The sequence below is a fragment of the Chiloscyllium plagiosum genome, unplaced genomic scaffold (assembly GCF_037043375.1).
Source record: "Chiloscyllium plagiosum isolate Xiang-an unplaced genomic scaffold, Cpla_swu_hap1 HiC_scaffold_32, whole genome shotgun sequence".
In the NCBI taxonomy this organism is placed as follows: domain Eukaryota; kingdom Metazoa; phylum Chordata; class Chondrichthyes; order Orectolobiformes; family Hemiscylliidae; genus Chiloscyllium; species Chiloscyllium plagiosum.
Window position 1 is genome coordinate 49,126,971 of NW_028270170.1, and position 17,509 is coordinate 49,144,479.

At 44.3% G+C, this 17,509-nt stretch overlaps 1 protein-coding gene across 1 annotated transcript in view; it reads right to left on the minus strand.

Moving 5' to 3' along the window:
- limd2 (LIM domain containing 2) overlaps positions 1-15,327 on the minus strand; it is a 75,835-nt gene extending 60,508 nt beyond the window's left edge. Inside the window, exon 1 of the mRNA XM_043675369.2 lies at positions 15,143-15,327. Coding sequence (XP_043531304.1) covers positions 15,143-15,145 — 3 coding nt within the window. The 5' untranslated portion in view covers positions 15,146-15,327. The remainder of the gene's footprint in view (positions 1-15,142) is intronic.
- Positions 15,328-17,509: the final 2,182 nt, after the last annotated feature.

A 17,509-nucleotide genomic window follows, 5' to 3' on the forward strand; every position in this document is an offset into this window, starting at 1 on the left:
TCAAAATTAGCGTTTTCTATATTAACCTCCATACATTCAGAATGTTCCCTCTCATTCACTGATTTTCAAGCCCAAAGAACCCAAAGCTCTGGAATCTTTTTCATATTTCTCAGTCCTCAGTATGCATGAGGAAGATACCGTGAACCATTTAATGTTTCCCTTACATCTTGGTAATTGAGTCTGAATATTAATAGTGACTACATGAGAGCCCTTTACAGTTCTCACAACTTGTACTTTACAGATTACATTGGTTTTGTTGATTATTGTCTTGGCATTGGCTCAACCAGCCATTCTCAACATCCAATGTGTAAGACTCAGCTGCACTAGGTTTGGGCATATTGAACTGGTCAAGAATACATTTGCTACCAAAGAACACGTTTATCAACACAGTCCACAGCTTGGCAAGAGTTCTGATGGGGAAGACAGTAAACTTAGTGACAGCACTGTTCAAAGTTAAAGTTAGTTAGAGCAGGAATTTAAAATTCAGATGTGCCTCCAAAAACAGACACATAATGACATATCTTTTACGCACAGACTTCCTTGATCCACTGAAGTTAATAGTCTGTGTCTCCAGTCTTATCTGAATGTCAGCTGACAGTCCATGAAAGCTGTGGCATTGTGCCAAAAGCTTTCATTGCAGCTATAAATGAGAGGCTGCTGATGTAGAATTAACCCTATGATTCCATTGCAGATCATCTTCCTGTTTTTAAACAAGTTATAGCATACAATTAAGTGAATTAGTCCAACTGATTTAAGTCGGGTATTTCTACCTACAACAGCCTCTTCCTATCCTATTTCATTTTGGCTTATTTGCATATTCCTCTATTCCTTTCTCCCTCATGTACTTGTATAGGTTCTTAAATGCATCAGTGTTGTTCAATTCAACTAATCTGTGTATCAGTAAGTTCTCAAACCAATCACGTCCTGAATTAAGAAATTTCTTTTGAATTCTTTTGTCATTATATTTATGATCCCTAGTTTTGGACTTCCTTACTAGCTTATCACACTTTTCGATTCCGATAGTTACTGAATTCAGATAGTTACCGAATTCTAATCCTTTGCAACACTATTTTTTATCATTTCAGCAACGTTACTGACATACTGTATTCCCAACCTCATTTACTTCACTGGATTTGTTACCTGTGTTTCTCAAATTCCATTTCCCTCCACAACTTACAGTTAATCCAGGACTCTGGGACTGATATCGCCCCTACACATTCATCAGTGTCCAACCGTCTCATTTAGACACCATCAAGAACTTGCCACTGGTTTTGAAATCTCTCACCAGTCTCACTCTATCTGACTCACGGGCCATATGACCCAGACAGAACTCTAAATTAAACAAAAGAAAAACTGCAGATGCAGGAGAACACCAGGGCTAGAGCACCAGTTCTAACGGAGGGTCTTTAGACTTGACATGTTAACTCTGCTTTCTGTCCAATGCTGCCTGACCTGCTGAGTTTTTCCAGCAATTTCTGTTTCTGTTCAAGACAGAATTCTGTCACTTCCATGCCTTCTGCACTCCATCCTATGAGCAGATATACCAGGTCAAAATCATGGCTGATCCTACTACAAATGTTAGTGAGTGTTTAAAATTGATACTTCACCCCATGATTAATATCTGAGCAACCCACAGAGCCAAAGGCTTGGCCATCATTGCTGTCAATTAAGTCCCTTCATTCTTGGTTAAACTGAGCTCACTCATTGCATTCACCTGCATTGTAACTCCCAGAAACTTTACATTTACAAAACGGGAGAGTGCTCTTGATGTACATTCAAAACGTCTGGATGATATAAAATTTTATCAACTGTGAGTAGGACAGTGAAGAACTTCAAAAAGATACAGGCAAGCTTGTGGGGTGAGGGAAAAAATGACAAATGAAACTAAGTCAGAGAAATTTGAGTTAATCGTTTTACTAGAATGTGGAGAGACAACATAAAATAAAATATACAGTTTAAAAGGAGATTAGTGCAGGGCGTGGACTTAACGAGGGTATCACAGAGGGAATGTTCTCTGCGGAATGCACATGGGGTGGGGAGGGAAATATGTCTGTGGTGGTGGGGTCTGATTGTAGTTGATGTAAATGGCAGAGGATAATGCCTTGTAACCACAGATTAGTGGGGTGGAAGGTGAGGATATGGGCGGGGGGGGGGTTCTATCCTTGTTCCATCCATCTGGGATGTCCTGGAGAAGTATTGCTCCTCCTAGGAGCAGATATGGCAGAGGTGGAGGAATTAGGAGTAAGGGATTGTGTTTTTATGGTGGGGGTGGGGGGACCTCATGCTCCCACAAGGGAGGTTGAACAGTTCATCTACTTCACAAACACCTTCCACCCTGACCTCAAATTCACCTGGACCATCTCAGACACTTCCCTCCCGTTCCTGGACTTCTCTGTCTCCATCTCAGGTGACTGACTCAACACATACATCTATTTCAAATCCCACTAACTCACACAGCTACCTGGACTATGCCTATTCCCACCCTGTCTCCTGTAAAAACACTATCCCTTACTCCCAATTCCTCCGCCTCTGCTGTATCTACTCCCAGGAGGAGCAATTCCATTCCAGGACATCCCAGATGGCCTCCTTTCTCAAGGACCACAATTTCCCCTCCATCAATGCCCTCCAGCGCATCTCCTCCACTTCCCGCACCTTCGCCCTTGAACCCCACCCTTCCAACCACAACAAAGGATAGAGCCCTCTGGTCCTCATCTTCCACCCCACTAATCTCTGGATACAGTGCATTATCCTCCACTATTTCTGCCACCTATGATCAGACCTCACCACCATAAACACATTTGCCACCCCACCTCTATTTGTGTTCTGCAGAGAACACTCCCTCTGTGACTCCCTCGTTAGGTCCACGCCTCCCACTCACCCACCCTCCACACTGGGCACCTTCCCTTGCTACCACATGAGTGTAAAATCAGCTCCCACATCTCCCCCCTCACCTTCATCCAAGGCCCCAACGGATCTTTTCACATCTGGCAGAGAGTTTCCTGCACATCCACCCACTTCATCTATTGCTAATGTTGCTCCCAACGTGGTTTCCTCTACATTGGGGAGATGGGAAACCAACTCATGGAGCGTTTCAGGGAACATCTCTGCAACACATGCACCAAACAATCGGAATTTCCTTGTGGCTGACCAACTCCTCCTCCCACTCCCCCAGAACATGCAAATCCTGGGCCTCCTCCACCACCAAATCAAAACCACCCACCAATTGGAGGAAGAATGTCTTATCTTCTGCCTTGAGACCCTTCAACCATATGGCATCAACATTGACTTCACTAGTTTCCAAATGTCCCCGCCCCCAACCATATCCTAGATCCAACCTTCCAACTCAGCACTGCCCTCTTGACCTGTCCATCTTCTTTCCCATCTATCTGTTCCACCCTCCTCTCTGATCTATCATAATTACCCCCCCACCTGCATCTACCTATCACCTACAGCTACATTTTCCCCAACTCCAGTCCCACCCTCCTATTTGTCTCTCAGCTCCCTTTACCCCCTACATTCCTGGATTAATCAGGATCAACCTGGATTTCTTCAGGGAAGTCATGTTTTATTAGTTTGTTTGAACCTTTTGAGAAGATAACCTGGAGGGTTGATGAGAGCAATGCATTTGACGTAGATTCCATGGACTTTAGCAAGGGTGTTGATCAGGTTCCTCTTGGCAGATTGGTCAAGAATGTAAGGGCCCATGGGATCCCACACAAAGTGACACATTGGCTCCAATCTTGGTTAAGAGGCAGGAAGCAGAGGGTGATGAAAGAGGAGTTTATTTTATTCATTCACAGGATATGGGCATTACTGGCTAGAACGGCAATTATTGCCCATCTCTGATTATCCAGGGGGCATATTAAGAGTGAACCACATTGTTATGTGTCTGGAGACCAGGTAAAGACGACAGTTTCCTTCTCTAATATTAGTGAACCAGATGGGTTTTTCCTGTCAATTCACAATGCTTTCACGATCATCATAATTCCAGCTTTTTCTTGCTGAATTCAAATTCCACCAACTGTTATGATGAGATTTGAATCCATGTCCCCAGAAGATTACCTGGGCCTCTGGGTTAATAGATCAACGATAATACCACTAGGCTATTGCCTCCCCTACAGGGTGGTTTCAGTGACTAGAAGCCTGGTTCCAATCGGGTTCTACAAGGTGCTGGGACTCTTGCTCCAAGCAATGATCTGTTCATGTGGGCACAGTAGTGGCAAATGGACTTCAACCCAGAAACGTGTGAGGTAACGCACTTGGGAAGGGTTTACAAGACAAGGGCTAGAGAATGAATGGTAGGACCCTGGAAAAATACAGAAGATCAGAGGGACCTTGGCATGTAGATTGACAGGCTCCTGAAAGTAGATTGGGTGGTTAAGGCGGCACATGGGATACTTGCCTTCATTAGCTAAAGCACAGAAGATAGAGCAGGTGGAACCATATAAAAAGTTGGTTAGGTCACAAGTGGCCTACTGCATGCAGTTCTGCTCTCCAAATTATATGATGGATTTGATTATACTCAAGGAGATGCAGAAGAGATTTACTCAGTTGCTGCCTGGGCTGGAGGGTCTGAGCTATAAGGAAAAAGTTCGATAGGCTGGGGCTGTTTTCCTTGGAGTTGTGAAAGTTGCTGAAGGAGGTGTATAAAATTTATGGTAGACTTGGGTAGGAAGGCACCTTTTCCATTAGGAGAGGGGTCAATAGCCAATGGCGCAGATTTTAGTTCACAGGTCAAACTGGGCACACACGCACCCAACAACCCCATCGCCCCATGGCTGACCACTTCAACTTCCCCTCCCACTCCACCAAGGATATGCAAGTCCTGGGCCTCCTCCACCACCAAATTCTAGCCAACGACACCTGGAGGAAAAGCACCTCATCTTCCGCTTTGGGACCCTCCAGCCACATGGCATCAACATCGACTTCACCAGTTTCCTCATCTCCCCTCTTCCTACCTTATCCCAGATCCAATCCTCCAACCCAGCACCGCCCTCTTGAACTGTTCTATCTGTCCATCCTCCTTCCCCATTTGCTCCATCCTCCTCTCCAACCTATCACCTTCATCTACCTATCGCATTCCCAGCTGCTATTCCCCTCACCCCCACCCATTTATCTCTCAGACCCCTTGGGCCAACCCCCCCCACCCCCTTTCCTGATGAAGACCTTATGCTCAAAACATTGACTCTCCTGCTCCTCAGATGCTGCCTTTTCCAGCGCCACATTTTTTGGCTAAGTGGAGAGTTGAGGAAAATTATTTTCACCTAAAGATCGGTGGGAGTCTGGAACTCACTGCTGGAAAGAGTCAGAAACTCTTGTAACATTTAAGCAGTGTTTAGATTTGACCTGTGTTGCTGTAGATTCCAGGGCTGTGGGCCAAGAGATGGAAAATCAGATTAGCGTAGTCAGATATTTCTATGGTCACAATGGGTTAAATGGCTTCCTTCTGTAAATATCTGAGGCGATGTTTCACAAGAATACTTACCGGGATGAGGACCTCTAGGTAGATTAGAAGGGTTGGGATAATTTTCTTCGAAAAGAGAAGGTTGAGAGGAAGGTTTCTTTCATATTATTTCATTCATAAGATGTGTTTTTTTTTAGATTAGATTACAGTGTGGAAACAGGCCCTTCGGCCCAACAAGTCCACACCGACCCGCTGTAGCACAACCCACCGAGACCCATTCCCCTACAGTTACCCCTTCACCTAACACTACGGGCAATTTGGCATGGCCAATTCACCTAACCTGCACATTTTTGGACTGTGGGAGGAAACCGGAGCACCCGGAGGAAACCCACGCAGACATGGGAAGAATGTGCAAACTCCACATAGACAGTTGCCTGAGGCGGGAACTGAATCCCAGTCTCTGGCGCTGTGAGGCAGCAGTGCTAACCACTGAGCCACCGTGCCGCCCCTTTCTTCAACTGACGTAACTCTCGTGGTGTAGGGACACCCGTGTGGCTGTATGGGAGGCAGCTCCAGGACTTTTCCCAGCTGCACTGAAGGAACATTGATGTAATTCAAAGTCAGGATGGGGTGGCTCTTTTGTTTTTATTTCACTCATGGCATGTGGATGTCACTGGCTGGGCCAGCATTTATTGTCCATCCCCAGATGCCCCTTGAGAAGGTTGTGGTGAGCTGCCTTATTGAACCACTGCAGTCCAGTGCTGTAGGTTGACCCACAATGTCTGTGTGGGGCGTGGACTGATTCCAGGATTTTGATCCAGCAACAGTGAAATAATGTATTCAAAGTCAGGATGGTTAGTGCTTGGAGGGGAACCTGCAGGTGATCACATTCTATGCATCTGCTGCCTCTGTCCTTCTGGGTAATAGGATCATGAGTTTAAATGGTTTGGTAAAGGTATGGAAAAGCTTAATTGATCTGCAAAGTGTAGAAGGGGGAAACTTTTTCTAATTGTTAGAAAGATCAAGAAATGGAGGACACAGATTCAAGGGAATTGGCAAAAAAAAGCAGTGGAGAATCTAAATATCTCTCCGTGCTGTGAGTAGTTTGGATCTGGAATGCACTGCCTATGAGTGTGGCAGGTCCAATTGAGACTTACAAGAAGAAATGAGATTACTCACTGTAAAAGGAAGAATATGCAGGGCTCCAGGAAGAAGACAGGGAATGGCAGTAGGTGGATTGCTATTTCAGACAGCCAGCACAGATTGGACATGCTGAATGACCTCCTTTGTGCTGAAACCATGCTGTGATTTTGAGAATACGTGAAAAGCAGGGCACAAGTCACTGAAATTACACTGGGCTTCATTAGTAATAGCACACAGCACAACATAACCAAGTTCAAACCCTGATCTGGGCTGAGCCACTGAGATCTGGACAGGGTGAGATTCACAACTGGATTCAGAGTTCTGGAGATTGGTCATAATTCTTCCCTTAATCCAGTGAACCTTGCTGAGAGTACACAGTACACCGAGAGAAACATTTCCATCATGCCTTTCAAAACTTCAGCATATCCTAAAGTGCCTTACAACTGTTGTCCACCTTGGCTACCTTGTTTCATACTTTACAATTTGTACAAAGCAACAAATAATGCAAAATGGATTCCATTAACCCTGTTGTCTTATGGAACTTCATACATGCTGACCAGTATCTGCAATGAAGTACACACAAAAATCTTTGAAATAGAACAAGAGGTGGGGCAGTGCTGATTTCAATGGAGGAATGGCCTAGATGTCAATTTAAGAAACCAAGATATATCTATTTGTCAATTGAGTTTACTAATTACTCAGACTTACAGCTCCTTCCACACAATAGTTTAACCTTTTTGTGCTTTGTTTGCATACTAATTAAAACAACTAAACAATTAACACACACAGCCCACCAAGAATTGCAAAAACCAAAAAGCTCGGGAAAACAAGAGAGGGCCAATTCAAAAGAAGATTGGATTGGGGTGGTAATGCACTTCAGCCCCAAGATGCCTACCTCTTTTTGTTCTTAATATATAATCAATTAACCCTAATCATCTGCAGGGCTCCAGGAAGAAGACTATTAACAGATTCACTTTACTATTTTACTATTGGCATTTTACTATTGACTATTAACAGATTCACTTTAGATTAGATTACATTACAGTGTGGAAACAGGCCCTTCAGCCCAACAAGTCCACACCGTCCTGCCGGAGCGCAACCCACCCATACCCCTACCCCTACATTTACCCCTTACCTAACACTACGGGCAATTTAGCATGGCCAATTCACCTGTAGACTGTGGGAGGAAACCGGAGCACCCGGAGGAAACCCACGCAGACACGGGGAGAACGTGCCTGAGGCGGGCGGGAATTGAACCCGGGTCTCTGGCACTGTGAGGCAGCAGTGCTAACCACTGTGCCACCGTGCCACCCATTCTTCTTAACAAAACTGGTTTATTTCTAGTCCACGTAATAAAGTCAAATTTTCATTCATTTTCTGAAAAACATTTAATCCCAAAACCACCTAAATATTGATTTTTTTTGTTATAAATCCTGTTAGCACCAGATCTCCCCTTACTAACTAATGAGCCTTTTCCTCACATGCATGAATGTTAGGTTTCCTCTTTACTGGTATTTTTGCAAATAGTTTTGATGACTACAAGATCAAAATCTTTGACAAAAGTGTCACTTTTAGTGATACTGAAGTAATTACGTGGCATTTTAACCAACCCACTGTGCGCCCCGATACTGCATAATTGGTTGAGTCGACAATTAAAACATTAGTTACTGGCTGAAACTTCTTGCATTTAGTATAGTTCCTTCTGCCTGATTAATATTGCCCTCTTCCCCTTTTTGAACTTTCCACATCCTGGGTAATTTTGAAAACCTTACTTGTCCACTTAGAACAATACATTAGAGAACAGTATTTCATGTTGCGTCTAAAACACCTGCTAACCATAACCTGGCACAACTGGGATTATTTTTCTGCAATTTTTATTGTCTGTTATGATTGCCAGAGGTATATCTAACCTCGCATCTTTTAGTTCGGATTCTCCTTTCATATCGACACTTTCAGCCGGTCTCTGGGCAACCTCACATTGTTGCTACCGGGATTTTACTTTTGTAGGAAATGACAATGCCAAGTCTTACTTTTTTCTTGGGAAAGACAAAACAAATGTCTATATTTCCATCCCTTTTCTCTATTTATAATAAAGCTCAGTTTTATAAAACATTGATGGGAAATCATATCCCGACAGTTTACTTGCAGCAGAATAACTCAAATTGCAGTCTTCTATGAAAGAAACTCTTACGTTTTCAATCATCAATCCAATCCTTAGGCAACTGTCCTCTGCTACCACTCTCAGTCTGGATCCAAGCCAGTCAATGAGAAAGAAATGAAGTCACCTTTCTTTGTGTACAGTTTATTTACTACTCCGATTTATGGAGGGCATAGGTTTAGGCTGAGAGGGGAAAGATCTAAAAAGGACCTGAGAGGCAACTTTTCACGTGGAGGGTGGTTAATGCATGGAATAAGCTGCCAGAGGGAGTGTGGAAGCTGGTACAATTACAACATTTAAAAGGTATCTGGATGGGTATATAAATAGGAAGAATTTAAGAGGGATATGGGCCAAATATTGGCAAATGGGACCAGGTCAGATTGGTGTGTCTGGTCAGCGTGGACAAGTTGGACCAAAGGGTCTATTTACATGCTGTATCATTCTCTATGACCCGTCCATACATCAGTCCTGACTGTTCCCCCTTTAAAAATTATTTTTTTTAATCAACCAGTTCAGACTTGTGATAAACAAACCTCCACACCAGGAGCCAAGACCTAGTGATACAGAGGCAGGGACACTACTACTGTGCCACAAGACTCTCAATTTTGTTCCCCCTTGATATCTACCCAATCAATTAACCCCAATCACCTGCTTAACTCCTTGTTATATTAACACTGAATGGACACTCGCTCACCATAATCTTATTTCTTGATGATTCCACGATAGATCCTTACAAATAGCAGCAGGACCAGGTCATCCTAGAGATGGAAATATCTTGTTCTTGGAAAACTCAATCTCTACTTTCTATATCAATTAAAATCCTCTTGTTGCCATTTCAATGGAAATATATACCCATCAACAGAGATTAATGTGCAAAACCAGACTGCCTTCTCTTCAACTGCCTGCCATCAGTCTCCTCCCATCAGACCAGACTATGGGTAGTTACTGCTTCATTGGCAAGAGGTTTTGAATCCAATTCTTTACTTATATTTCATGCTTAATTTTATTTGGTTTTAGTGATGTTGGATAAGGAATAAGTATGAGCCTGGACACCAGAATAGTGCCACAGGATCATTTACGTTGATCTGAGGAGAGACTATGTAAGAGCTTATCCAAAAGGCAGCACTCCTAACATTACAGCACACCTTTGGTACTGTACGGAAGCGTCAATGTGGATTTTGGGACACAGTCCCTGAAGTGGTACTTCAACCATAACTTTTTGACTCAGGGTCAACTAACATCGCTAAGCCACTGCTTTGACGGAGGTGAAGGGCTGGATGAATTTGCTTGTAAATATAGTTTTCACGGCCTTGCAGACAGTGTAAATGATCTGACCTTGAGAGCTGGGCCTGAAATCTCAACCATCAGGATAACCTAATGGGAAAAGCTTGCAACCTTTAAAACATATGGCAATCTACCTTTGTGTATGCGACATTGTACCACCCTAGCAAAGGAACACCACAGCACTCCAGGACAAAACTAGACAATGATCAATGGGGAAAGACTGATAAAGTTTTAGGATTCAAAGCACAGAAACAGGCAATTCAGCCCAACTGGTCTATGCCTATGTTCATGCTGTGCACAAGCCTCCTCCCATGTTACCACGTCAATAAATTCTGCTCCTTTCTTGCCCAAATAGTTATCTAGCTTCACCTTGAATCCATGATTCTATTCTTAACTACTCATGCGGTTACAAAGACCACTAAGGAAAAGCTGATAATGTTGTTTCCCAAAAGCCATGCCACTGGGATGTTAGACAGCAATAAATAATGGTCATTGGCTCTCCTAGATGCAACTGTGACCCCCAATACAAAAACAAGACATATCCGTTAGCATGACTCAGTCAATGAGGCTATGCAACATTTTTCAGTCCCTCAATGGTCCTTGATGGAACCCCAAGAACAAGGCTGAAATGGACAGTTGTCTTCAATGTTATTATATATGCTGCCCTTGTACTTACTGAGTGTGGGGATAGGAGGGGTGAGATACCTGCTCTTCTCTCCTACAGATTTGCCTGCTTATGTTTCACAGCCTGTTTGCTGTAATATAACTGTGAGCAGGCAGGAAACTCAATTTGCTGGAAGAACAGGTTTATACAATTTTGTGGTAATGGCTTCTTTACTTCAACCGTCACATACATCGTCTGTTGTATTTGATGTGCCTGGGTTGACCATGTTCCTGAAAGAGGTCACCCATGCAGAATTCATGGCAATGAGTGGGAGAGATTGCAGCCTGAGATCAGGAACTTGTCCACAACCCTGGATAGAGAACAGCAGCAAGGATTCTGATCGGCCCTTCTCCCCCAAGAACACAGTTAGTAAAAGACTGTAATTCTTGGGGGTTGTGGAGTCATGAGATTGCCCTAAATCTGGCAGTGACTAAAGAGGTCACCAGAGAAAATGTTCAGCCCAATTGGCTAGACTTCAGACACAATGCAGATATCATGCTGAGATCTCAATATTTCTTCAGTTGTATCACAGTAAATATGTGAGCCTGCTGGACCAACTTTCCTCATTCCTGAAGAAGGGCTAATGCCCGAAATGTCGATTCTCCTGTTCCCTAGATGCTGCCTGACCTGCTGCGCTTTTCCAGCAACACATTTCCATCACAGTAAATATATTCAATAGCCTGTTTGAGACACCAGGGTAGACAGCAAATCTCCAATTTATTTCCTTCATTCCTGGGTCAGTGAATATAGCATAAACAGTTAACTCTTCCACACATGACAAGTACCTTTACAGTACTATATGTGCTATATACAGTGCTATAAAGTTGGGTGCATGTGCCCTGACTCAAATTCCTCTCCTGCTCTGACCACTGAAAAAAAAGGACACTCCTGACAACCCCAAACCCCAACCCCACAGTTTCTAGAGCAGCACGATTACCTCAGTGGCTCAATCTTTGAAAAACCACAATCTCCTTCACAGTATAATTTCCAGCATAACATTTTGACAACTGTTCACTCACCACTGACAAAATGTCATGCGAGATGACACACAATAACTACACCATTTAATAAAGAGATTCCTGGTAAGGGTTTTGCAAACGTCAAGACAGACCGACCATTTTGTAACAGCAATCAGCTTGATGATAGAGATACATCATGCTTCCTTCTACTACTACTCCTGCAATTTTCAATGTTTATCCTATTTTTATGTTTAATGTAGATGTTTACAAGCTGATGTTGGGATTTTGACTGAAAATATTGTTGAGTGAGCCCAATACATTGCTGGGAATTGATTGAAAATAGTTTGCTTGGGTTGGAGATCTTGCATGAAATCTATGAGGTGGCTTTAGTGGAGTTTAAAACTCTCTCACTGCTGATGTCAGTTATGATCTAATTCAAGCAGCTATGCCAGTAACCAAGGATGCCTCTGCACTACAACAGCGCTCAGACATCCGGAGAGGGATACTTGGTTGCCCTCACACACTACAACGCTCAGTTAAAAGCAACCCAGTCCCAATCTTAACTACAATTGTTGCTCATGCACCGATAATGCACACTCACACATATCCATTGCTCAGCTATACATCCTCAGCACACATTTGGAAAAGTACGCACATACTTACATGGAGGTAGACCATATACAGATATGCATGTTGCATTAACTTGCACCTGTATACTCTACATAAGGTTACATAAACGTGTATATTCTGCAGAAACATGCATGCTCACCTTCTGACGCACACAACTGCATACATACACATGGGCGGCATGGTGGCACAGTGGCTAGCACTGCTGCCTCACAGCGCCAGAGACCCGGGTTCAATTCCCACCTCAGGCGACTGACTGTGTGGAGTTTGCACGTTCTCCCTGTGTCTGCGTGGGTTTCCTCCGGGTGCTCCGGTTTCCTCCCACAGTCCAAAGATGTGCAGGTCAGGCGAATTGGCCATGCTAAATTGCCCCTAGTGTTAGGTAAGGGGTAAATGCCCCTAGTGTTAGGTAAAGGGGTAAGGGGTATGGGTGGGTTTCGCTTCGGCGGGTCGGTGTGGACTTGTTGGGCCGAAAGGCCTGTTTCCACACTGTAATGTAATGTAATCTAATCTAATCTAATGCACAGGCAGCATGTACGAATGGTTACACAACACGTGCATGGTGTATCAATCCATACAACATGTACATCTGCACACAATTGAATACGTAAACGAACACCTCTGTATTCACATTTCACAGATTTAGATATGCTCAACACAACCATATCAATTACACACACGCTCCTTTTCACAGTATCTGCGTGGGGGACAGATGGCACAAACAATACATCATCACTTTGTATGTAAAAACCCTTCCAGGTCTATTGGAGGAGGAGAGCATGGAGTGAGCCTCCTACCTCCCAGCCTCAGGTTACAACAGAGACTGAGACAGAAGCCAGGTAGCAGAACGGTGCGGGGGAGATTGACTGACTGGCCAAGGGTCACATCCCCCACCCACGGCCCAGCGACAATATGCTGGCAGGTGGCTGTTATAGTATTGTGATGGTGTTCAGTGACTTCCTGTGCTAGGGTTGAAGCTGCTTCATTTACCTCTAAGGGAACCAAGCACCAGATTAAACAATGTGGATGGTTCAAAGATGCTGCTGGATTGGATCCAGGAGAGGTGCTGATTTCTGGTTGGACTGTAACCTATAACAATGTTCCACTGGGACTCTGAGCCCAACAGGGAGCTCTGCAGCTGCCGGGGGGGGGGGGGGGGGGGAGGGGGGTGCAGTGCATTGTTCAACTTCCTTTTTCTGCTGAAAACTTTTATTTTCACAGGATCAGGGCTGCTGATCCTGAGCTACTGTTCCTCACACAAGCATTCACTGTATTCGATGTTGACAGGCTGTTTAACCATGGGAATCATCATAACAGAGCCCAGGCCTGTCCTCAGCCAGCATTCAGAAATCCTTCAGCCCCCCTCCCTCCCCCAGGATGATGGGGTTGATTTCCTGTGCTCTCAGCCTGAATTGTGGCTATACAGCTCTCAGTGAGATCACTAAAACCCACCCCCCGGGTATGTGGCTGGGACAGGCTCACTTCACTGTGAACATCATGGAGATTACATTTTCAAACATCATTACAGAGTGTCGTTACAGGGTATTCACCCACCCCCTCCCCAAACATCATTACAGAGTGTCGTTACAGGGTATTCACCCACCCCCTCCCCAAACATCATTAGAGTGTCGTTACAAGGTATTCACCCACCCCCTCCCCAAACATCATTACAGAGTGTCGTTACAGGGTATTCACCCACCCCCTCCCCAAACATCATTACAGAGTGTCGTTACAAGGTATTCACCCACCCCCTCCCCAAACATCATTACAGAGTGTCGTTACAAGGTATTCACCCACCCCCTCCCCAAACATCATTACAGAGTGTTGTTACAAGGTATTCATCCACCCTCTCCCCAAATATCATTACAGAGTGTCATTACAGGGTATTCAACCCCCCCCCCCCCTCCTCCAACATCATTACAGTGTCGTTACAGGATATTCACCCCCTCTTCAAACATCGTTACAGAGTATCGTTACAGGGTATTCTCTGCAGGGTTGTGTTTCCCCCCCCCCCCCCCCCACCCACACACAACTGTTTGCTGACACAGCTGCCTGTAGCTCTGGTCAGTCTGGACAACTCCTCTTCGGAGATCAGGAGCTTGTGTTGACCAAGAGGCCAGGGGCACAGCAGGAGAGGGCAAGAGGTTCAAGGGGGAAGAGGACAAAGGGAAGAGAGCAAGGGAAAGAGGGCAAGGGGTTCATGGGGAGAGGGAGAGTGCAAGGGGTTCGGGGGATAGGGCAAAGGGGAGAGAGCAAGGTGAAGAGGGCAACGGATTCAGGGGAGAAGGAGAGGGGCTCAATGGGAGTGAAGATTAGTGTGGTGCTGGAAAAGCACAGCAGGTCAGGCAACATCCGGGGAGCAGGAGGTTCGATGGTGAAGAGGTTGAATGGGAAGGGGCAGGGGAGCAGGGTCTGGACCTGTCTTTCTGCTCTGTCTGATGGTTGTGGTTCCAGGATCGCTCTGTGTATCAGTTGCATTAATGGGAGCCCCTTTAACATCTCTAACACCGACAGGAAACAGCACCAACACATTAGTGCACCTCCCCCCACATCAGTAAAACTGGAGCTAACGGTGAAAACCAGGGGGGAATAATCCGGTGATAGGAAACCACATGCAAGCGGCTGAGCCCAGAAGCCATGTCCGCCTCTGAATGAAGGAAGGGACAAGTGTTTCCAGCGGAGACAATGGGAGAGCGAATCCTCTGAGCTGTCTCATTCCTGTCAAACCCATCCTGCAGATCCGACCTCACTGAGCTATGAACGCTGTTAATCTTTTCAGGATTCATTTAATTGACAAATGGATAATGCAAAATTCCCTTCCTGTCGCCGAAAAACAAAACAAAACAATGTCTCCTGCCTCGGAACCAAACGGTGGGATGAATTGAACACATGCAAACACTCACCATAGAATGTATTTTCTCAGTCCCTCCTTCGAGCAGGACTGGCTGCAGATGGCCGTTAGCTGGAGGTTGGACTTGGGGCTGTGATGTGCAGAGCTGCAGAACCTTTCTGTATGTCACCGAGTAAAACTCAGTTCTCACCAGCAGGATGTGCCCACTGATTGGCTCACATCGTCCAATTCCTTTCTCAGTTTGACTGCTGTGTATCGTGGTGCGTGAATATTAGGGAACCACATCTGTTTCTTGAGTGCAGGGCTCACAATCTGTTCCTAATTCCCCACTTCCTTAGAGCTGTCTTCTCCTGTTACACCCCCCCCCCCCCCAACCCCCAGGTTAAACAGTGACTCCATCCTTTCCCACCGACCAGATTCCCCATCGACTCTACTAGGGTAGTCAATGCTGATGTTGACCTGGACTCTCCAAGTTAACGTCCAGGACACTGAAGCCGTAAATGTACCAACAAATAGGAGTCCACTTCTTTCTTTGAATATATTTGTTGATTAAACATATCCCGGAACTAGGTAAAGCGATGTTGGATTGGCCTGGATGGTTTGAGGTGGGAGATCGGTGAAAATAGGTCCAACAGCTGGATGATCAATAGAAGGCACTTTGTGCTCTTTTGGGGACACAAAAAGTTTTCAGAAGCTCAGAAAGTGTTTGTTTCTTTTTACATTTCCAACATGTCGGTAATGTAGGGAAGTGGATAGTCAGAATATTTTTCTCAGGGTTGAAATGTCAGATACTGGATGGGGGGGGGGGGGGGATTAAAGTGAGGAGGTGAAAGTTTAAAGATATGCAAGATAAGTTTTTAATAGAGAGAGTGGTAGATGCCTGGAATGCATTGCCAGGGGAAGTGGTGGAAGCAGATATGACTGCAATATTGAAGAAGCAGTTAGACAGAGACATGAACAGGCAGGAAGTAGAGAAATATAGCCCATGTACAGGCAGATGGGATTAGTTTAGAATGGTATCATGTCCGGCACTGACATGCTGGGCCAAAGCGCCTGCTCCCGTGCTGTACTGTTCTATATTCTTTGTTGTATGTCCTAGCCTTCTCTGATCAAAAAAGAAAACTTAAAGTCAAATATTGCAGATGCAGGAAATCTGAAATAAAAACAGAAAGTGCTCAGGTATCTCAGCAGGTCAGTACCAGTTGGAGAGAGAAACAGAGATAATATTTTGAGTCCAATATGATTTTATTTGGAAAAGTTCAGAAAAATAATCATATTGGATCCAGGAAGAACAATCCCAGCTTCCCCAGCTTTCCCTATATAACTGTCCCTGGGAGCAGTCCAGTAAGTCTCCTCTGTGCTCTATTCAAGGCCAAAATATGCTAAAGTGAAGTGCACAGAATTAGACACAATACACCAGTTCATACCTAAACAATGACTTGTCAAGGTTCACTATAACATCTTTGCTTCCCTGTTCAGCTGATATTTGTTGATGCAGTTGCCAGATGGTTTCATTATAAATGCATTTTATAAGTGAACTGAGTTCCAAGAATGCAGTTAGATCAGAGCAAGCGATGTCCAAGCTGCACATGAGAGAAAAAGCTTTGTTTGATTGACAAGACCTTGTAAAAACCGATCATCTCTTTGAAGGGTTTTTCACTGCATGCATAGGATTAAGATTCTGAAGTTGGTAACAGCTTTTGACACTTATGGCTGAGGTTGAATATGAGGTTGTGAGCAGAGACGTTTGTTCAAAGGATCTTTTAAAGGAGTCTGCTTATTATGTCAATTTTAGAATTGTTTCATGGCCTTGAACGATTCTGTGCCTTTATTTATAAAGCCTAGGATTCAGTTTTCCTTTTAAACTAGATTTATCAGCTTCTGTATCATGCATATAAGGAAAAAAATCAATTTTGAATGTACAGTACTGTGTTTATATTCATATTTATTTGTAACTCGCTCATTCAGATCTATCTGGCTTTCTCTGTCATTTTTTAAACATTGCAGCCTTTTCCTTTAAGTGCTGGACAGATTGAGCATTTATTCAACTGCTATACCAGGTAACTTTTTGCCTTTCTGAGTAGTTGCAGTGAAGAGCAAAGAGTCATAGCATAGGACAGAACTAAAAATAGGATAAGGTAGAGGGTAAGGGTAGGAACAAGGAACAGAAAAAAGGAGGTACCAGGTTCTGTTCCTGAGTTAGCAAATTTTAGCTACAGTAATGTGGATAAGTGCTCCCTTTTTTTCAAAAAAAGATCAGCCAGTGACTCACACAGAGGAACTATTCAGAAAGCCTCAACAGAGGACAGGAATAAACTCAACTGTCACACTGCTTCCCACCAACAACCACTTCAACTGCCCTTCCCACTCCACCAAGGACATGCAAGTCCTGGGCTCTTCCACCACCAAATCTTTGCCC